The sequence below is a fragment of the Filicampus tigris genome, chromosome 3, assembly GCF_054856515.1.
Source record: "Filicampus tigris isolate MCC_2025a chromosome 3, RoL_Ftig_1.0, whole genome shotgun sequence".
NCBI classification, from domain to species: domain Eukaryota; kingdom Metazoa; phylum Chordata; class Actinopteri; order Syngnathiformes; family Syngnathidae; genus Filicampus; species Filicampus tigris.
The window spans coordinates 12,697,770-12,720,443 of record NC_141219.1 but is presented as its reverse complement, the minus strand read 5'-3'; the positions used below and the strand labels follow the sequence as shown (position 1 = coordinate 12,720,443).

Here is a 22,674-nt window from a genome sequence, read left to right as displayed (position 1 = left end):
TCTTGACGTAAGGAAACGAAAATAATATAAATAACTCAGGATGATGTAGTTTGACGGATGAACAACCGCAGTCATAAAATATTGTGCATGAATTCCTCTGCCATTCCAAACCCAAATCGTCTTTGAAAAGGCAGAATCTTACATATTTAATGTCATTAGCCCTGTACCTAATGTTTTGACCCTTTTTAGTGTCTTCTCGCCACGTTTAAGACACCTGTCAGAAGCTTGGAGCTCGGTCTGCACGGAGGGGCTTCCCCCTATTACTCGAGCTGGATTACTTTCGTGAATAAAGCTGAGGTTGTTCATTCTTGTGTGTAATTCATGGTGTGCGATATCGCCAACACACGGTATGGTAGTTGTGTTCCTGATACACTAGCCCCCGGGCACAGGTTACGATGAAACCAAATATAGAAGAATATGCATTTCATCTTGTACTTACAGCAAATTGCAAAAGGCAATATGAGCATGGATGCTGCAGCGACTTTATAGATGTTGCACACTATGATGGACATTATGATTAAATAAAAGGCATGGTGGTTCAATTCCACACGAATCAACAAGCACAGCGAGTGACAGGTGACCAGATGGCATTTGTAAAGATCTCACTATACGTGCTGCCCCCCCCCCCCCCCACCTCTCCTTTATTGGAGGAGTCGCGAAAATAGACATCACTCCACATGCGTATACCTGCACACACTTGCGCATTTTTCCGTGACTCGTAGAGACTGGAGCACTTGCTGCAGAGGAGCAACTATGGGGGATTGTACGGTATCGTACCCCCCCCAAAAAACCTCTGTGAGTGCACTGTCAGACAGAATAGACATTCTAGTGAGAACAACTGAAGAATAAGGGTGATTATACTGTCAGCTATCAGACAAATTTATGCTTTAAAAAAGTTTTAGACGGATATTTTTCAGCACGAAAGTAAAGGGGGGGGGGGTGGGGTGCAAAAAAATCATGGTGCGCGTGTGCGTGTCTATGTCCTGTTAAAGTTAAATAATTCTCGCGCGCAAAAACCGCAAAAAGGGAGTTTGTGTGGCGTTACCGTAGGCCAGTTCTGCAGCTATTATATCCGTGCGTAAAACTACAAACAACAGTACAAATGATTCCGCGCAGGCGGTCTTTAAAAGGATGTGACAACGTGAGCGCACATCTGTGTGATACGTATAAATGGATGCAGCGCTGCTACACGCGCAGGGGGGAAAACGGGGCGGCGCAAAAGCAACACACTAAATCAGGCAATAACGACGACAAACCGTGTGGAAAATGGACGCACATATATTGCAGCAAGAAATCACTCCTTGCTCCCGCCTTCTCCCGCTTCTTTCCCCTCTGCCTCTCATTGGAGGACAAAGGCTATGGTGAAGAAAATATATTGAGGATAATTGAACTGATTGTTAGTTGCAAGTTTCAATGTCTTGAATATAAAAGGCGAGTGCGCATTCGCGGTGTCTCCGCAATCCTATTTGGCCACATTCATATTCATAATATGCCCGATCCAAACTCGCGAAGATGCTTTTCTCCAGGATGCGTCACGATGCATTATTTCTTTGCGCGTCAGCTGGTTGTGTCTGTAAAAAAAAAAAAAAAAAAAAAAAAAAAAAAAAAAAAGAAAGCTGCAGAAGTTCCGACACTATAGTCGTTAAATGTGACATAAATTTGACCTCTTCAAAAAATGGTTATCTCAAGGGAAATGTGTAAGGGTGTGAAGGTGGCCCGGTTGGGAGGGGCTAAAATTTGACTGAGATGTCTGTTTGGCAACATGATGTAGCACCAATGTGCACCTCGAGCTTATTACGGAGGACTTCTCTTGAGAAACATTTCCGGGTCAATGCGCCACTATTGATCTGCACCCCGCTGTGCACGCACCCAGCCTATACAGTGTAAAGCCTATAGGAAGCGCACACAGACCGTACTTCTAAATCTAATCACAAACGAACCTTAATTAGACAAGCAATTGCCGTCGTAATTAACAGCCTCCTTTTTAGGCTGCTCTTTGATATGGCGCACACAGGCAGGCAGCATCAGCGGATAAAGTCTTTATTATGATTGCTGGAAACCCATCTGGTAATAGTCTTGCCCGGGACCTCCTCCCCCCTAATCAAGGTTTTAATTAAAGACGGTTGCGGGCCACGGAGAACATGAAGGCCAGTAATTAAGACTAACATTGGCGCCAACAGATGCAGAGCTTCTGTCCTGCATGTGCTGGTGCAGAACAGAAAGACCCCCCCCCCCCAAGCGCCCCCCCCCATCCAGCCCACCCCACCCCATCCCCACCCATTGCAAAAATCGAGGCTTTTATGCATATGGGAATATTCAAAAAGAATGTTTTCTTTTTTTAATGGACATATACAAAATAAGACAAAGACATCATGGATAGGCTAATTGCCACCGTGAAAATTTGTAAAATTGAGATTGGGAAAAAAAATGTCGGTAGAAAGTCTTCACCTTACGACAAAGACGTAACGTTACAAGATTTTGTAACGTATGAGGAAAAAGTTATAATTGTGAGTCGGAAAAAAGTTGCAAGGTGTCACGTTATGACAATAAAGTCATAATGTCGTAATATATGAGAAAGGGTCATCAATGTCACAAGAATGTAGTTGTATTTATCGTGTATAAGTGTTACAAGAATGTATCGTGTACAAAGTTCTGATGTTAAAGAAGAATGTTTACGATAAAAATCCAGCCATTTTTTTCACGTAACTTTGCGACTTTTTTCATTGGTAGAAATCGCAACTGTTGAGCTATATTACCACTTTATGCACATTTCAAATAACCTTGTTGATTACAATTTGTTGTTGTAACTGACTTAGTTATTGTATAACTTGACGATGTCTCTGTTACAACTTTAGTCACAGAAAATACAAATATAACCTTGTAATAATTACAATTATTTTGTAATATCACCACTTTATTCTCATATTTTGATAATCCTCGTTAATTTTTACTTTTTGTCTCATATTCACGTGATGTTTCCACTTTATTCTTGTGGCTCTAGGACGTTTCGTAATTTTACGACAACTTTTACTTTTCAGTGTGACCCAAATCCTCCTCCGTAAATTCCAGACATTGACGAGGTGCCAGGTTCAAGTTCATTACTTAATCCTTCATTTCCAATCGCAAGCGCATTTGTCCAAGTAGGCAGTGGATCCATGCATTGTAGATGTTTGTTTTCATATTTCTCTGACATGTATTGATTTGGGGACAGCTGTTGGGGGGTTGTCGCATGAAAGGGCCTCGGTCACCCTGCATTAGTGTAATTCCTGCGCACTGGTCCGACATGAGGCCCTCATAAAGACATCGTCAGACTATTGTGGGGGAAAAAGTTGTATGTATACCTTTATCTGGTAAAACACTTTGGCTGTTATAATTGCTGCAGAGTTAACAATTATACAAATTGGAACAAATGCAATCTGGCCGTGTGGCTGATAACGCCAGCACATAGTTGAGGACGTATACACGTCAGGATGATTTAAAGCAGCATTTGCATGTTTTTTCATCGATGCTATGATGATAATGACATTGCTGCACTATGCATGAAAATTACGCACTGTAAGGCCTTGGAAAACATTGGCCCCTACCAAATGCATTGTAACATTTTGAAAGATTTTCTTCAGATGGTTGAGCAGATGGGGGGATCTTTAAGCCAGAAACCCCCGCAAAGTTCCCTTCCTGCTCAGCCACCAAAAGAGGTTGCACTTTGGCTTCTTAACCTCGACACATCATGAAAAGATCCACTAAACATAGTCACGATCTGTCACAGACAATCTTATTAAGCCCAATTAAAATTGAAGTTGAATTAAATAATGTTGAATATAAACATTAACTGGTTCAACTGGCAATCAATAATAACATAACTTGGAAATGCTGAGCAAGTGGCTTTCTGTGAATATGCAGCGTTTGCTTCCCAAGTGTTTGATCTTTGTGGTCCAATGAACATGAATTAACATAACAGAAAAGTCTACACATTTAAGGTCATAGTTTGGAAGCCGCTTTAATGAATTATCAGGTTGTTGAAATCAGAAAATGAATTAATGTAAAGTTATGTACTTTTACTTTGTTGAATCATCTCAGACATCAGGCTCAGAGAAGCAGAGAATCAAGAAGTCTATTCCAAACACACTGTCTGCGCCATGGTCGCCACGCATGGAGCTTTTCTGCCCCCTAGCGGCCAACTAGATATCTCCACAGCTGAGGATTTAGGAAGAAAAATGACCTTGCATTGTACGTAATCGAGAACCCACTGTCTGGCGTTAAATTATGACATTCACTATATTGTCTTTACAGGGTCAGTTACAGTTTTTTTTCCCCACATGCAACTATAAGCCAAAATAGAGGAGGGCACTGAAAAGTAGGAAAGTAAGAAAAAAAAAAACCAAGATCAGAAAGTGTCATCAAAACAAATAGAATACTCTTGACAAAAAAAGATTTACTAGTTTATTGACATGACTATGTCACAGTTAAATGTTTCATAGTAATACATTGTGTAGTTTGTGTTTAATTAACAACCAGTGAATCAGCTGTCCCAACACTTACTGCATGCTTCAGAAATGTATCGTACACATTGCCTTTGCGCAACATGCTTATTATGTGAGGTGTGGTGTCAAAGGGGGAAATGATGACTGAGTTTATGTTGCAGGCAAAATTTATTCACGGTTTTATTAGGGCTCTTTAAGCTATACACTTAGGGCATAAAAGTGAATGTGTGCCTTAAAACATGTCTGGCAAATAAATATGAAACACATAAATAACAGCCTTAGCCTTTCTACTTTGGGTGAATTCTAATATTTTAGAGGTAAACAAGAACCTCTCAGAACTCTTGAAAACCCCCACTTGTGTCAGATTTTTATCCACCGGCGAGCCACATGAATCACGACTCTCATCATCCATTGAATAATAAAGTCATTTTGGAATACATTTATGCAAAATCACTATTAATAATACATGACTGCTGTCTTTAGGAATGTGTGTGTGGGTTTGAAAAAAAATCTGTGTCAAAGTTGTGTCTGTTAATTACACAGACGTTTGGATTGGATTTAAACACTTATACACAGTATAATTATAATAATTGAACTGATTCTGAGGTTGGTTCCAATTCTTTCGAGATTGTTTTCAATTATTACTTGTACGCATTTGCTTAATAATAAGATGAGGCTGACTAACTTCCCGCCTTACAGGGGGCACTGTCCTTCAAATGGTTCTGCTAGTGGTTCCACTGGTACACGGGGGGAATCCGGCCATTAACTGTAATGTTAAAAGAATGAGTCTTAATTTTCCATCTGGTTGCATAGGGAGAAATGTCACACGGGCTGCACAGAAATGATTGTTTTAATTATTACGGGAGCAAAGTGACGGGTGATGAATATGGTATCAGCAGCCTCGGCTGAGTGTGTATCTTTTTGAGGAATTACAATATAATAGAATGAAATGGTCAACACGAAATAAAATTAAATATTATGCTTCAAAACAGCCTTTAAGTGTCCTACAGATCACCCTTGCAGTATTTTGTATTGTAATATTACCCTTGCTCACCTCCTTGACTAGCATTTACTTGTCAATTTCTGCCATTAAGTGCAGCCTTCAAGTGTGGTGTTTTTACCTACACCTAAGATAGCGACAGACCGAGACAATTTAACAGGCAATTTCACTGACCGTGTGTTAGTGAAGCTGTCTGAGTCCTGCTCTCTGCCAGTGCACCATGGCATGATGGATGTAGGCAGTCTGGGCTACGTGGAAAGACACACAAGAAACACTCGCAAACGCTATTGGGCACACGAGATACACAGACACGCTGGCCCGCCATATTTCCCCAATACCAACGCATATGGGCCCATCAACAGCCAAACCCCTTTTCCATTAAGTCAACATCTTGCGCTGGCGGTTGGAACAGAGCGGGGCTGGAGTCAGGTCGTCCAAATCCGTCAGTAAGAGGAGGCAGAGGCGTTTGTCATCCTCCTCTCTGGGCACCATCCTCCTGGAAGAGGGAAGGGGCGACAGAGGGTGGTGCAGCCATGGAGCATCTGGCCCTGCTAGCTCCAGCTGCAGAGTGAGAGGGGGGACAGGAGCCGCATGGCAACCCATGGGAGAGACTCACTCGGCAGCCAAAACCGCCTCTGCACCCTGTCTACGGGATGGAGGGCGGGAGAGTCACATCGGATGGTACACGCAACCAATGTGAGGGGCCTTGTGACTATTTAACGCTGACATTTATTTTGAAGGAAGGCTCGAAATAAGCATTTCGGATCGCATTTTGCGAGGCAAAATTGGCATTTAGCGCTTCATCAAAACACATTGAATAGTAAAACTGAGACTCAAGCGCAGTCCCAAAAATGTTCGCTTGCGTGGACGCACATGTGTCTCTCACGACACCTACTGCGGGTAGTCGGACGTCGAGGCTTGAGTAGCTACTTATGTCGCCCTAGCTAGCTAGTGATGGGCTTTGGCTAGCCACTCATATGGTTGCATTGTAGAGTTGCTAATCTTACTACGCCACATGCAGCAGTACAATCACAGACAGACACATAGTACGGTGAAATAAAAACAATGTAGGACAATATCTTTGCGGTCTTTGAGTAGGCGTGAAAAATGGGGAGCGAGGAAATTGGCATAGCCGGTGACTTGATTGACTTGTTGACAGCTGTTGAACTGTCAACCAAAATAGCATTTAGCAGCTAATAGCACAAACACTGGTCACCAGATTGACTAGCGACGGTCAAAACTTAGACAGTAGATCTTATTTAGCTTTGCTTGTCAACAACAAAAATACAGTTTGCTGCTATATATATAATGTGAATTTCATTGATAAAAACTGTTGATTGTATAAAAAAGAAAAACAACTGTTCATCCTCCCCACAAATGCAGTCCCCAGAGAAAATAACTGATATTCAACCTGCATTATATTTCATATTATTATTGTTTAATAAAAGCCTTGCTTTCAGGTCCCTGGGATTAAAACAACGTTGCTCCTCATATGAAGTCACTGATGTGCAAAACTGCTGCGCAAAGAAAATTAATTATTTAGAGAGCCTTGTTGTAAAATATGTGCCATCTCTTGTCAATCTATTGTGACAATACAACGAGTGCTCCACGAGGAACTGGGAGCATTAAACACTGCCCTCAAACATGAAGACATGCTTAGCTTTCAATGTAGCAAATTTGACACATCACAATAGTTAACACAGCAACTCCAGTGCCCAGGCAGCAATTGGGGGGCTGAACTGGCTTGCTGAAGGGCACCTCAATAGTGCTTGTCTATGTTCACCTGGGGAATAAAATCTGCTTTTTGAACACACGACCCATACAAGAAAAGTAGAACCTCTAAGGTTGAACGTAACATGAGTAAAATGACCTGTGAATTAAAAAAATTTTTTTTGTATTAAATCAGCCCCCTCTGACCCCATGTTGAGCCTCTAATTTGATGTGCAAAAAACACCACGGCTGAAGAAAAACAACCAATAGGAGACAGATGGTGTCACTGATGAGGCATCGATCGTTTGTCGTGCGCTCGCGTTGAGATTTGCCGACGTCTTTTGCTGTATTTCTTAAGAACAAATCACACTCAATAGATCTTAAATGAGGCAATTTGACAAATTACTTCTGACGTCTACAATAAGTGCAAATGGCTCCAAACCAAAAGAAAATATTGAAGTCCAGTGGAAGGACTGCAATGTTGAAGCAGAGGGATGACCCAAAAATCACAGGTCACAGTGATGACACAAAGAGGCCCGAAGACAGAATGTAGCATCAGAACACAAATGTTGAAAAGCCTGCAGTGGACATTTAGCACCAGACTCCGTCGCCTCGGAGGGCAGCTTGTCACAGGATCTAAGCCTGATTCAGAGCCCGGGGTACGACGTTTAGTATTAGCACTTAATGTCCCAGCACGTCCGAGGGCTTGTTCTTAGGCAGTCCCACTGATTGAAAGAAGAGATCATATTGGATGTTTTGAGGGGAGAGATGAGAAGTTCACAGAGGGCCAACACATGCGTTGTTCCTACTGTGAAGTGTGACCTTTATGGGAGGGAAGATCTTAGGGGCTGAGGAGCCCCTTGCTCATTCATTTGTCCTCTGGGATTAATTAACCTCATTCTCAAACTAGGCCTCTGGGATTTGCATTTCACATCGGATGCAGTCCTGCGGGCGGGCGGTCTTCATGCTCTTCCACTCTGATCGCATCCAGGTGTAAATGTTAAAACATATATTTGCAATTGTGTTTTGCAGCTTGCTGACCTTGACTCCTCGTACAGGACGAGGGTGCTAATGATGTAATGGGTTGTTTTAAAAAAAAAAAAAGACTCCGTGACAAAATTTCAGCGTGGTCCTTACCTTTTATCCAGGTGGAATTCTTCCATACATGCGACACAGACCTTTGTGAGGACATTATTACAGTGAGTCGGACAAGCAAGTGAAATTAACGACACGGACCGCAAGCATCTGTTTGATGTCAGTAACGATGTGTCAAGGGGGACTTCCGTGCACCATTGTCAGGTTCGGCTATAGATGCACGCGCTTACAATGTGCTAAATGTCATAGTCCCAAAGGACGCAGCAGAAATTCACCGTTCTTTCCGTCGCGGCGGCGGAACGCCAGAGGCTGGCAGCTCACACGACAGGCGCCGGTCCCTGCAGTCTCGTCACGGCCGTCCCCAGACGCTCCACCGCGACGGCTCCAGCTAATCTTCTTTTCATAGTCTTCATTACGACCTGTCAGGACATAAATTGACAGTAAATGGCCACGTTTATTAACACGGCACTAAAACAGCCTCCTTAACTGTTCGGGCCCCTCGTGCAAATGTTAGCGTAATACACTGACCAGGAGAATCAATTAAGGGCAGGCATAAAATGATGCCCACGTACACACACAAACACACACCACTTGACAAACGGGGGCCTCACAATGACAATTCCACCTTAATACACCTCCTCAAACGTTATGTCCGCTGTTGATGACCTCCTTTGAGGAGCCATTGAGACAGACACTTGCTCGCCACATATTTGCAGCGTGAGTAACGACGGCGAGGGCCACGCTTCGCGGAGCAGCGCGGCGACACACAAGCCTCCGGTCTGAGGCTTGGCGCGGACTTTGCCGTATAACACAGTAATTACTAGATCAAATCTTCTCAAATTGAGCCAACGCTGTTCTGTGATCCCTCCTATACTAATCAGCACACTGAGGTATGGCCACGCCACTATAAATTGCGGACTTAATTAAAACCAGGACCCCTCTGTCATCTAATTACAGGGAGAAAAGGTTATTGCTTCAATGCAATTTTCCAAATATGATTCCCTCACAGTTATTAAAGGCCTGGGTGTCATTTATTGTTTTAGATTTTTCAATATGGAAATGGCCCCAGTGACAGACGTAATGACTCGGGGAAAACGCTTCATCTCGATAGCGGCCTGGCACGGCCATTTGTCTGAGATAAGTGGAGCGAACAGGAACCGGGGGAAATGTCACAGGAGGCATCCCATGATTGCCTCCACTTTACAGTTGTCATTAAACAGAGCAAAGGTTTCTTTTCTCCTTCGTGGCAGTACTGAGGAAGTTTATTAATCTATCCAGAATAGTGTGGGTGGTGAGTTATTAGAACTATGAAAAGTCAGAATGGGAGGGAGGGGGCAAATGGCGCAGGGGTAATTGTGTGATGAGAGACATATATTCGCTGTTATTGCTCAGTCAAATAAACATTCTTTGGCTGACCCCCAAACCTGCAGGAAGAGAATGCATCCAAAGAACACACTGGCAATTTGTAGAGAAAAACGAAGGCTGCAAAGAATACACAAACGATCTGTACAGTGGCTAAACAAAATACAGTTGTTGCCAATAAGCTGTTCACAAAGAAAGGCACAGTGGAACCTCTGATTTGAATGCCATGGTGATTTCATGCACTCTGGAATCCGACCAAAAGTTGTGACCCGAAACTCACGTTCAACATATAGACAGCAGAGTCGACCTCTTGACGACACAACAGAAGAAGAATGGCAATGAGCGCAAATAACACTAATCTCTGCCCTGGCTGCTCCGCAAGATATGGCTTAGCCTACATTCATTTTAACTGGCCAAAAAAACATGTGGAGCATTAAAGAATGTACCAAGTAGAGTAAGCTGTATTTAGTCATGTGAGGGGACTTACCCCTAAAAAACAGAAGTAATATCTATCTGCACATTCTTTCTGGCACACTTTAATTCAAGGGGTAAATTATTACTGTAAATATGACTTGGAATACGAACAAATCTGAGGTCGCTCAAAAGATCGTGTGATTGAACCTTAGCGATTCCGCTGTAGTCAATGCTGGTTGTTTAGCCACCTTTCTTTAGTCACAATTACATAACTCAACTACTAAAATAGCAAGCTAACCGTAGCTAGCCATAAAAGGTGTACCTGCATTGTATGATTTATCCTTCCTTATACATTGGCAACAATACTGCAGTTACTAATTTAATCAAATTGCCACTAGGTTGATTTGAAAATAATTTTGATGTTTTCTTAAGATTTAAAACAAATGGGTGAACTCATTAACCATGGTAATTGAAATGACGCTTATTATTCCATTTTGATGGCAGCAATCTAGACAGCTGTGGCTTCGTGATATAATAAAAACTAAAAACAGTATTGAAGTGGTTCTAAATCATTAACACAGAGGTGTGCTAATGTAGAAATGACACGAGTAGCTAATTAAATCATTTGTGTATATTTACAATATACTCTGGCTTCAATCACATCCCCAGCCTTAAAGCTTAGTTATTTATGCAGCGATAATAACCGCATACTCGGAAGAAATACCCAGTGTTTACACGAACTCGGAAGCTTGTGAAGCGGAAACAATGATTAGTAAATTAAATTAATAGAATCTCCGATGTGCGGTTGCGAGCGTGGACCAGGAGAAGGCCAAAACAGAAGTCTAATGTCCTGGACACTAATGCTGTGTGTCTCCTACCATAGGGTTTTCTTAATTACATTAACCAAAAGCCTTCTGCAGAGTGTGTGTGTAAATCTCATGGTTAACTGAACATCCCTGTAGCTGCGCACCCCCTCTCCCCCTGCCCGTGCTTTCCTACAGTGAAATATTCATGTTGAAAGCCACTCTTCTACTTCCTCCCTCCAACATTTTAAAGTTGTTTCGGGCAATGTTACTGATGTTTGACATCGATGCTAACTTACCAACATGCTTGAAACTCCATAAAAGGTAGCTCCACAGCTAAAGTTACTGCGGTCAAGCTATCACGCTTTGGTTTTTCCGCGGTCAAACTACCCGCTCCTAAATTGTTGAGTGCGCGCATATTCTCAACCTTACGGTAAATGCTTGCCCGCATGTCACAACTGTGCACAAAATACAGTACATTATTCATCACGTCCCTCAAGTTCGAACTGCCATAAAAAAACATTCCTCCAATAAGTAGAAAATCATTCCAGTGGATTCTTGTTCCAGAACAGGAATACTATCAATCATGTGAAGTTTGGGGCTGATTTTACTGTAGAGTTTTTTCAAAAATTAGAGGCAAAGTCAGCACAAAATACAGTAGAGACAGTACAGAAATCATAATTTCCCTCACGTTTGAACTGCTATAAAAAACATTCCCTAAAAAGGTGGGTTATTTCATTAACCCAATTTTTTGATTGTTTGTGTTGAGTCAAAATTCTGGGTTATTTCTTATAAATTAACCCAATTGTTGGTTCAAATTAACTATATATTGGGTTATATGCCAGTAATGTTTTATGTTGGGTCAAAAATCAACCTTACAGGCCCATGCACAGGTGCCAGATGTACACTTGAATTAAGTATGACTGGCGGCCATGACAGCCACCGACATACTGTTCATGTCTCCACACGCAGCATCGTGGTCAAGTCAATGACACTTTTGACATTTGGATTTTTTCATTTATCACACTGTTTTGGTAAGTACTTCACACATTGTAATCTTTTGAATACGAGTTGCTAGTAACTGAGCGTGTGTGTTGGACAGGACGAGTGCTGGAATCGTCAAAAAAAAAAAAAAAAAAAAAAGGCATTCGTCTGCTGCCATTGTAGGATGTAATACTTCACAAGTACAGTGCGTTCTCCAAATAACGTTCCAAATTAACTTTATGTGTTTACTGTAATCCACAGGAACATTTCTATGATTAGCAGGGTGGTTCTGGTTACCTTGCTTGGAGATTGAAAACTGTTGAGCGCAACTCTCCTCAAGAGGTCAAGATATCTCAACACAGTTTTCAAGATGGACCCACAACTCATCACAGCCCGTGTGAAAGTGTGAGACAGTTGTCTGGTGATGACCGCAAGGAAGCAATGCTTGGTTTAAAGAACTGAAATAAATTGTATACCATTTTACAAATTCATATGTCTCATGCACTGATTTGCATTTCTGTATCGTTATTAGGCTTCTGCAAAGCTTGCTGATGAGCTGATCATTTCAATCAAACGTGTATGTTTTTTGACCAATACAATTCGTATTGATATATGCAATATATCCCTTTTGGGAACGATACAATTCGAGACCATGAAGGTGATGTCAATATAACATTTCAATATGGTAACAATGTTTTTTCTGTAAATACATCTAAACTGATTAAAGGTAACTCCAAATAAGACAAAATGCCGTTTCATTTGATTTTATTAAAATCAAAATCAATAACGACTCAGTTTTACTGACTTAAAATGTCAAAAAAACATTGATAACAGAACAAGCTGCTTCGCTTACTACAATTATATACAATATCTATAATTATAATTAAATGTCATGTAATACAGAGCTTGTTTGCTTTGTTTTAAACTAGTTGTAACTTGTTTTTATTAAGCAAGTAATAAAACAATCACAACTACTGTGCCAAATAGTCGAATGAACTCCATTTTGATAAATTGCAAAACATCTGTTCCAGTTTAATGTAGTCCTACATGTAAAGGCAGATCGGAATTGATCACGTCACATGTAACCAGTTGACCAGAGATCTTCAGTTGGAGTGATTTCAGTCGGAATAGAAATGAAGTCTTCATGTAAATCCAGCTAAAATTTTGGTATTTTTAAAATGTTTCTATATTTAAGTGCAGCGTTGATGTTCAAAGGTTTTGATCAAAACGTAGGCCTAGGCCTAGTATGTTACTGCATTTACATTTTGGTCATCATGGCGGTACTTGAGCCAACTATTTTTTTAGGGTTGTTCAAATGTTTAAGAACCACAAACATAACACATCATTTTCATACTTTAGACGCTCACTGATCTTAAGTCTCACAAGATTTACCGCCGACGATGGATTGAATTCAATTTTGTTTGACTATTGAGGCCTTTTTCCACCCCAGACAATAACAATAATAATAATAATAATAATAATAACACACAATTTTGTATTTGTTCATGTCTGATGACACACTAATTTGAATTGACCAGGCAGGACTAATTTAAATACATGAAGTATTCATTAATTGAATAAAGAGCCTAGTTAGCCTCAGGGCCCTTTTATAAACTAGGGTGTACTATTTATGCAAAACACCAATGCGCCGTCTTATTATGCTAATGTCGAATGGCAAAATACATGTTTCCCCTGCCCACGACCGAAGATTAGGCATGGCAGTGTCGGCAAGTTGTTTGGAGGCTACAGACTCTGCTCTTCCACATTACAGCATGTTGAGATGTCGATGAGTAATGAGATTTTCTGCGAGGAGAGATGATCACACCCACTAACCAAGCAAACTTGTTTTGAGACTTACTGAAATCACATCGCAAAATTAAAGTTAACAAGTATTGACTCTTTGTTCATTTACTGTGTTTGCAAGTGTATCACAATGACGTGGTAAAGGGCTAAAAAGTGTTCATGGATCAACAAAATTATTATCGATGGTCAGGTAGGCAAACATTTCATTTGCAAAGAGATCCACGATTCATGTTTGGTGTGCCAATATGTCTGTTATGTCCTTTAACATTAGCTTACATGCGCGATGTATGTTAATTTTATGACAAAACGTGTTTAGTAAACTTGGGATAAAATGGCCTTCCAAACTGGATGTCTGCATTAAAAGTGGGAAAATGGCTGGCTCTGCCTATGGGGCTGATCTTCACCAGCTGGTCCCGTGCTCAGATCAGGGCACGCTGACTCTGAGACTTTGAACTGATTATGCGATGTGTAATTCCCAATTTTTTTTTTGGTTAACCTGTTGGCTAATATAAAGTCATTCATATAGATTCAGACCCTTCAGAACACCTCTCCATGCAAGAGGCTACCATTTTTCGCTGCCATATTTCTGCTAAGGGTACGGGTTGTGTTATTTCTTTGTCTATGTGGATTCTCAATCATCCAGGTCAGGGTAACCCACAAATGTCGATTTTGAATTGTTGAATTTGTTGTGTCTTTTATGATTACTTAGTGAACTGCTATTGACAATTCCAGGCTTAGGTCAAAATGACGTCAAGTCAAGATGGCGATCAAGTCGGTGAAAACAAACTCTTAGCATTGAACTTTGGGTCATTATATTTTGATTTGTGTGTGGGTTTTTTTTTACTACATAATGATGCAAGCTGGTTAAATCCTAAAATATGTAGGAAAGAAAACAGTACATTTTATCACACTTGAGAAAGATTCTTACCACATAAGAAGTGCTCACTACAAAGCACTGCGGTAATATGGAATAATAATTTAGTTTCCATCATGTTATGGTTGGACGATCCAACCGCACAAAAACATTTTGGCATGATTTTCTGCAAGCTTTACATGCTAATAGACACGGGCAAAAGCAAAACAATACGGTGGGTTGTTCTCACCGATGAGGAGCGTTGCATCGTGAAATGCCCAGATGTTCGGAATTGTCAATTAGGCTAAAATTATGTCCTGCTTCAAGATGATTGGCTGCTGTGCCAGTTAAAGGCAAGTAAATTCGGTTTACACCATGATGAACATTGTTTGTGTAAGTTTAATCATGTCCTGTTAATTATAAAGCAAAGGAAGACAACTAAATCAGAACATGTTATCATATGGTTGCTTATTGGCTCAATTACCTATTTTTGTACTTGTGGGACCCCTGTTATAGCATCACTTTGAGTCAAGCTCTGTCTCCTTTCAGTTCTACATATAACAGTGTTCTTACTAAGTTTAAAAGGCTTCCCAACTGACTCAAACACACACTACTCAGATACAATATGAGGAGGAAACTATAGGGGGCTCAAAAGTTTGTTTACAAAAATAGCTGGTGCAGGCCAGGACAGTGCAAAGAAATAATAGGGCCTTTTAAACCATGTTTAACCCACACAAGCATATACCTTATCCTTGATACATTAAACACAGACAAATGAAACATTATGCAGCCTCATGCTGAGGGTGATACACTTCGCACATTACCCAACAAGCAGCCACATCCGTTTGCTGCAGCTAGCTTGCAACGTGGCGCCCAAATTCCTTTTGCGTCCCTGTGACCAATGCCGTGTGTGGTTACAGAGAAGCGTGCGTGAGCACTCTTAAAGCGACACTGTGATTGGCTAGTTAGGAGGAGACCGGAAGTCATCGCCTGGTTTTGTCCGCCGCACAGGAAACCTGGGTTGCTTCAAATCGTTAAAACATATAGCCACCGGGGCTTTGCGGGCAGCTCTCCTCTGGGTTCAGTGTGCCACATTTTAAGTTGTTTAATGCAAATGCGTGGTTAGTACTGAACGGCAAAAGAGATATCATTTAGGAGCACTGCGGAGAGGTGAAGTTCGAGTGGCCTGCTTAAAAACAAAAGGCCGTGCTTGTTCCTGATGGAGATTTTAAGTTTGTTGTGCGTGCTGCTGCTGTGGACCGGCGCGGCCCACGGCAAGCCCACCGCGAGGAAAGAGCGAGTCATTCACGAAACCAACCTAAACGAGAGGACCCAAGAAGACAACAATAGCTTCCAGTACGACCACGAGGCCTTCCTGGGCAAGGAGGAGGCCAGGACGTTCGACCAGCTCACTCCGGAGGAGAGCAAGGACAGGCTCGGGTAAGTCAGGATGCCTGACCCGTTTCACACCCTCCAACAAAGTGGAGCCGCCGAGTGTGAGCGTGAGTGTTACTTGTAAATCACGCACACTCACTTTACACCACTCCAGCTGAACAAGTGCCTTGCGTGTAACTGTTCATTAATATTTACCAACAAAGCGCGACTGCACGACAAATATGTGCAAAGCATGGCAGCGAATGCAAAAACTTTATTATTGTGCCGCCGGCGTATTCCCACACACCTAATGACTTGATTTTAATTATGGATCATCATTAAAGAAGCATTGTTGTAGCTGCAACATACACGCCATGCTTTCTTCATTCAGACGCATGTGATTGTTTCATTTGATGCTTTGTCGGCTCCTACGTGGCTGAAGGGTCTCGCAATTCAGTGGGAGGACCCCCTGGTGCATCACAACGTGGCAACTTGAATCTAAGAATACTTTGCTTCAATTTTGCTGCTGCCCCACCCACTCCAGCTCTCCATTTGAAGCTCGGTCTCCTCCTATGGCATGAAATACAGATAGATAACTTCACTGATTCAACACATTTTAAATGCATGTCATGTTGAGAATATATAGACTTTATGGACGTTTCAGTGCTGTTGAGTAGTGTGTAATTACCAATATGTGAACTCCTAATGGAACTTTTAAAAGTGAATGCAATCTATAGTAGATTCCAACCAAAATTGGGTGAAAAAAATGCCTCTGAAGTTGCACAACTGTTGCCTGAATGAAATGAGAATCAAAGGACGAGCTATACAGAAATCATATGAAGAACGTTTTAGTTATACTGTACCTCTACTTCATGCTTTAAACGTATTCAAACACATTAAAACACACTTAAAGTGGAAGTCACCCCCCCCCCAAAAAAAAAAAAATCAGTACAATATGTTCTATGGGCCTCCACTAGTCAAGACACGGCATTCTGCTTAATATTGTGTCTGTAGTCACTGTCTTGTTGTCAACAAATTGAAGATGATCTTATAACATGACTTTGCGGAAACGAAAACCCTTGCTCACACAGTTTTCCAAATAAGAGACAAAGCGTGCTTTCATCAGGCTGTTTATTTTTCACCCCTTCTGGAAGTTTCCTGTAAAACTGACACATGAAACTAAGTAAAGATAACCATGAGATATTTAAACAGCTCTGACTGAACAGTTGCATCTTAGTAGGGGATCTTCTCTGCCTACTTTCTAACTTACTAACTTTAGGATTTCCACTATCTTGGTCAGGATATCCTGAGGTTGATCAAAAATTGTTGGGAGGTGGTGTTAATCCTAACCCTGCACTGATGGAGTTTTCAGCTTTTCTTTATTTTTTGGGCATTCTCCTTCCAGGAAAATAGTGGAGCGGATCGACAGCGACGCCAACGGCCTCATCACCACTGATGAGCTCAAAGCGTGGATCAAACGTGTCCAGAAGCGTTACGTTTACGAGAATGTGGCCAAGGTTTGGGCAGATTATGACCTCAACAAAGACGACAAGATCTCATGGGAAGAATACAAGCAAGCCACCTATGGATACTACCTCGGTAGGAAACGCTCTCCTAGGGATCATCAATCTACACTATAATTGGGGCCTTATTATTCAGAATCAACATGCACAGAAAGTCACACGTTTTTGCAGTGATGTTTATCCTGGTGTATTTTAGGGGTCCTAAAGACCACTCCCAAGAAACTCATTTAGTGGTGCCCACCTGGAGGTTTGGAAAAAAAAATAGCCCCCGGCACCAATTTGCCCAAGCAACACAATATTGGGTGGGAATGTCTATCATACAACCCTTACCCGAAACTGAACAGGAAGTCAGCCTTTTTGGTTTGAAGCAGCCATTTCGGGTGAATTTGTGAAACTCCGCTATGGAATTTGCTCAAATGCACCCAAATCAGAAACAGATTTTCTAAACTATGGGTCACTAACTTTTTTGAAACTGAGAGCTACTTCTTTTATACTGATTTAATACTGACCAGTTTGATACCCACTTCTCAAATAACAAATTTGCTCAAATTATTTGGGAGCAAATCATCTCATTGTCTTCACAAACTCTACGGTTCGAAAGTGTGCTGCAACAATGACTTTTGAACTATGATTATGAGTTATTTTTTTATACATATATTTACATTTCAAAATCCACACCAATTCAAGTGTGATTTTAAAAAGACTGCAGCAAAAATAAAGTTATATGCAGCTCACCGTTGAGTGCCATGATTTAAAAAAAAAACAAAAACGTTTTTTTTTGTTGTTGTTTTTAGAAAAGCAACTCTCAAAAAATTGACTTTTCAAGCAGTCAGCATCGGGTTGACCTTTTTGCTTAGGACATCTATACGGAAATCAAAGCTGATGATGAAAGGGATTATTTTGAGGTCTCTCCATGAAAAAAGCAGGTCAGAGCTCGAGACGAACATTTTCTACAAGAGCACAGTAGCCCCTAACTAAAATTTTGGGGGCGCACATGTTAAATTGACTAGCCAAGTAAATGAAGTAAATAAACAAAGTATAAGTTAGACAGGCTAAATACTACAAATGTAAAGGTAATGTTTGGAGTGGCAGTGCAAGTATCATCAGCAAATTTTACACTCTGCGCATATTTGTGGCTATCGAATTTGCAGTTGAATTGTGTCAGCAAGAAAAAATGTACCGGTCGCATTTGCGAGAGTGGATGAAAATTGCAAAATGCGACCCTTTAGGGACGTTCATCTTATTGAAACTGCCTTCATGTGCTCAGCCAATCCCGAAGAGTTTGACGATACGACGGACCAGTTCAGCTTCAAGAAAATGCTTCCCCGTGACGAGAGGAGGTTCAAAACCGCTGATGTGAACGGGGACCAGGCGGCTAACAGGGAAGAGTTCACAGCCTTTCTGCACCCTGAGGAGTTTGACCACATGAAGGAGATTGTGGTGCAGGTGAGCCTTCTCTGCGCACATTGTTTCAGAGAGGCACGTGCTGGTTGCAGCAGGTCTCATCAGATGGGCTGCTTTGCTAAATATGCAAAATTCTGATGCTTCCAAATCAAATTTTAATTCTGCCCTTCAAATGATAGTTTGTATATTTTTTGGGGAGCGGGTCCAAAGGGATGCACCGGCTGTCCCATTTAACACTCTATCTTTAAATATGAATTTGGCCTCATGGAGCAGTTGCGTGGGAAATGTTTCGCAGTAAGGCACTATGCTGCCGTGTTCATAAAAGTTGTACTACCCATTTGACGGAGTTAATTATTAAAGGCTCATTTTTATGATGTCACCGAATGGTACTGAGCAACTGTTCCGCCTTTGGCATCGCTACGATCGGGTCGAATGTGGCTGAAGGTAATGAGCGGTCACTTTGTTCCAGTAGTCACGTGGTCCCCTGCTGGAACAAACTCCTCTGTTTTAACACCTTCTTTCACGCGTTACATCACTTGTGATGCAACACAGTACGCTTGAGAGAAGGCTTGGTTGCAGGCGAGCTGCAGCCATTCATTGGACGGTTTAGTTTCAATGTATGGCTTTGCAAATGTTGTGCCGAATGGTGTGTGACCTCCAGCGCCATTCAACCATTAAATGATGATGGACTCTCTTTAATTTTGAGGAGGAGCTCTACAAAAAATCATTTTGTGCCTTATTATTAACACTTTTTAAAATTTTTGGGTGTATCACTGCTGCCTTGAGATAAGAGTGACCCGATGTTTGAGTTTTACTTGCTGACAAGCTAAACCGCTCCTCAAGAGAGCTGTTTAATGCCACTTCCAGTTGACAAAGGGAATTACACTTCCATTTAAAACAACCACATAGCTTTGCTTTATTAAAAAAAAAAAAAAAAAAAGTCCGCTAGGCTTAATGCTAACAAACAATGCAAAATGCCATCGACAGGCTAAGGAATAGCAGCAATTTGGCGGTGTTAAAACGTCTTAAGCAACAGATATTTGAACACAAATGTAGACAGACATAACAATACTCACAAGTAAATGTTCTTTATTCTCTGTGAAAATCAACTAATATCACTATAGTTTGCAGAGTCACTTATAATAGTTGTGAAACTCATCTTTTGTTTTTTGCATGACTGTTATACTGCCCCCAGTGGCCAAGTCGTGCGCACCAGAAGGAGCGGCAATGAATTAACCATGATGCACAATTTGCTTAATTCTTGACATAATTTTGAATTATGTTATTACTATGATTTTTTTATTATATAATATTATGTGCAATATTTTCTTAAACACCACATTTCAGAAATTGATTTTTTTTTTTTTTTTTTTTGTAAGATGCTGGAACAGATTAATAGCATTTCCCTTTACTTCAATGGGGAAAGATGGTTTGCGATATAAGTGTTTTTACTTATGAATGTCGTCCCAGAACACATTAAACTCATACCTCAAGGGACCACTGTATAGTATTTTTTTTTTTTTTCATCTCACATCAGCACATCAGACAAGCACTTTACTGTTTGAAAAAAAACTTCCATTCACATCATCCGCCTCATGTTTCTAATTATAAACAGCAACTCAAACCAAATATGCTTAAAAAAAGATGCATTTGTTTGTTTGGGTTTCATGTTGACATTTCCAGCTACGTTTCCTACAGCGTGTATGCTTGTAGCGTGCAAATGAAAATCGCTGCATTATGTGCTGCACTATACATTTGATTTAGTTTTACTGAGCATTTCTCCCACACGCAACCTCTCCGATTGAGTTTAGAATATTGATGGCGCTTGTTTATTATTAGTCATCTCGTCCGTTAAATATTCATCAGGGTTCAGAGAGACCATCTCACCTCCAGGAAAATTTGCATCTGTGAGTTCATTCGTTGCAACCTAGACCTGTCTTTACTGAGCACGTTGGCGTGCAGTTGTTAACTCATGACCTCAAGTCTCACAGTGGACAAAGACATCTGAAGTGTTTGGCTACATGCGTTAAATGTGGTAGGAGTGCGTTATTCCACATCAGCAGAGCTTCTTTTAATTGTAGCGTCGGTGTGACCCTCATGTTGAGTCGCACTGCCCAGGGCAACTTGTTTCTGTCTTTATTAGTCAAAGTGAAAGTTCCGGCTGCTGTTGACCCTCGTTAGTGACATCACCTCGTTTTGCTGAATGCAGGAAACCCTGGAGGACATTGACAAGAATGGCGACGGACACGTGGACGAGGACGAGTACGTTGGTGAGTTCAAGACATTTATTTCAACCAAAGCAGGGTTGTGTTGAATAAATGGGGGGAAAAAGTGTGCTTCGGTGCCATTACTGAGGGCTGGGAAACGTAAATGTAATTGTAATTTTTCTGATAATTTAGTACGGAATGCCGATTTATTGATTATTGTACCCCATTTGGAGGGTTTGACTTGGAAGGTTATATTCACAATAAGCGGCACCTCTTCTTTCAGCCGACATGTTTGCTCACGAGGACGGCGGACCGGAACCTGACTGGCTCAGGAGCGAGAGGGATCAGTTCTCCGACTTCAGAGACTTGAACAAAGACGGTAAAATGGACCGGGAAGAAATCCGCCAGTGGATTATGCCGCAGAACTACGACCATGCCCAGGCTGAGGCGCGACATCTGGTCTACGAGTCTGACCAGGACAAGGTACAACTTCTTGAACCACCATTTTGTGTTTTCAGGTCATGTTCATACAAGTGTGTGGTGTGTGCGACTCTACTTTACAATGAACCTAACTGTGCCTAACCTTGACAACTTGACATTATTACTTGACTTATTTTCTACACGGAGGGGTGCGTGCGACTCCAATAACTCTAATAAGTCAGTGTGGAAAAATGATCCCTGTAAAGCTCTGAAGCAGAGATGTTGCCTCGACCTTTTTTTTTGTTTTTTTGTTTAATCAAATTGAGTTATCTAATTTAATCATTGTAACCCTAAAAGTAATTTGCATTATTTTTCAGGATCAGATGTTGACTAAAGAAGAAATCCTGGAGAATTGGAACATGTTTGTCGGAAGTCAAGCCACCAACTACGGAGAGGACCTCACCCGGAACCACGATGAGCTCTGAGCGTCACTTCAACCTCTATGGTGTGCGTTTGTATAAGAGGTTGAATTGATATTTCGTATGACAGAATCTCAGAGTCTTGTTTGACCAGCTCTCCATGTCGTAATGTTGGTTTAAGAACCATCACTTTAGATAACCAACAAGTTGGAGGACTTGTTGATCAAAGTCAATCCTACCACTAAGCACTAAAAGGTCAAAGCGTTTCAACGTATTGCTCTGTTTCTGACATTCAGGAGCAGAAAGACGACGTTCTTCCAATCGATGGTGCCTTCCGCCGACTTGTCGGCTTTGCTGCCTTACAAGTGTTCAAAGCCGAATGCAGCGCCTTTTGGGTAACTTTTTGATAACAACGTTAATGTGAAGCTGCAGTTCGAAGAACATAACTTTATTTATTTACGTTTTTGCTCTGGGCAGGCAGTGTGCATTGGGGAGAAAATGTTTTTAACTCTTTTTCTTGTATGAAGTTAATACAGTGACGTTTTAACCGCAGTGTCTTTGCTCGTAATAGCTTGTTTTACATAGTCTAGCCCGGGAAAGATTTACGTAGCTTTTTAAATCTATTTATTTGTTTATCTGTTCAAAAGGGCCAAAAATGTCTTTCCTCCACACCCATGTCATTGTTTTTGTTTCATTGTTTCCAAACACATTTACTCTAGTGGTTCACATTGTTGAGGAGTGGCACGCGTAACATGTCTTTGTTTGACCACATTGAATTGAAACAAATGCTCAATTGTGTACAAATAAACAAACAAAAGCGTA

The 22,674-nt window shown here is 41.2% G+C and overlaps 1 protein-coding gene and 1 pseudogene across 2 annotated transcripts; one reads left to right on the top strand and one right to left on the bottom strand.

Moving 5' to 3' along the window:
- The window catches only part of LOC147149947 (uncharacterized), a 21,415-nt pseudogene extending 5,923 nt beyond the window's left edge, over nucleotides 1-15,492 (bottom strand).
- On the top strand, nucleotides 15,464-22,674 carry rcn1 (reticulocalbin 1, EF-hand calcium binding domain). Of its 2 annotated transcripts, XM_086026806.1 has the most exons (7): nucleotides 15,464-15,945; nucleotides 17,285-17,478; nucleotides 18,670-18,848; nucleotides 21,016-21,076; nucleotides 21,297-21,496; nucleotides 21,811-21,940; nucleotides 22,149-22,674. In XM_086026806.1, exons 1-6 carry the CDS (start codon nucleotides 15,725-15,727, stop codon nucleotides 21,916-21,918), a joined length of 963 nt encoding a protein of 320 aa, XP_085882932.1. In that variant the 5' UTR covers nucleotides 15,464-15,724; the 3' UTR covers nucleotides 21,919-21,940; nucleotides 22,149-22,674. The 2 variants fall into 2 exon arrangements, with proteins under 2 accessions (XP_085882932.1, XP_085882930.1); XM_086026804.1 differs by having other exon boundaries at nucleotides 21,811-22,674.

Bases quoted from the DNA above. Each gene is read 5' to 3' on its own strand.
- rcn1 (XM_086026806.1), top strand. From the start codon at position 15,725: ATGGAGATTTTAAGTTTGTTGTGCGTGCTGCTGCTGTGGACCGGCGCG. The intron at 18,849-21,015 runs GTGAGCCTTCTC...TGCTGAATGCAG, and splicing joins TGAAGGAGATTGTGGTGCAG to GAAACCCTGGAGGACATTGA. The intron at 21,497-21,810 runs GTACAACTTCTT...ATTATTTTTCAG, and splicing joins ACGAGTCTGACCAGGACAAG to GATCAGATGTTGACTAAAGA.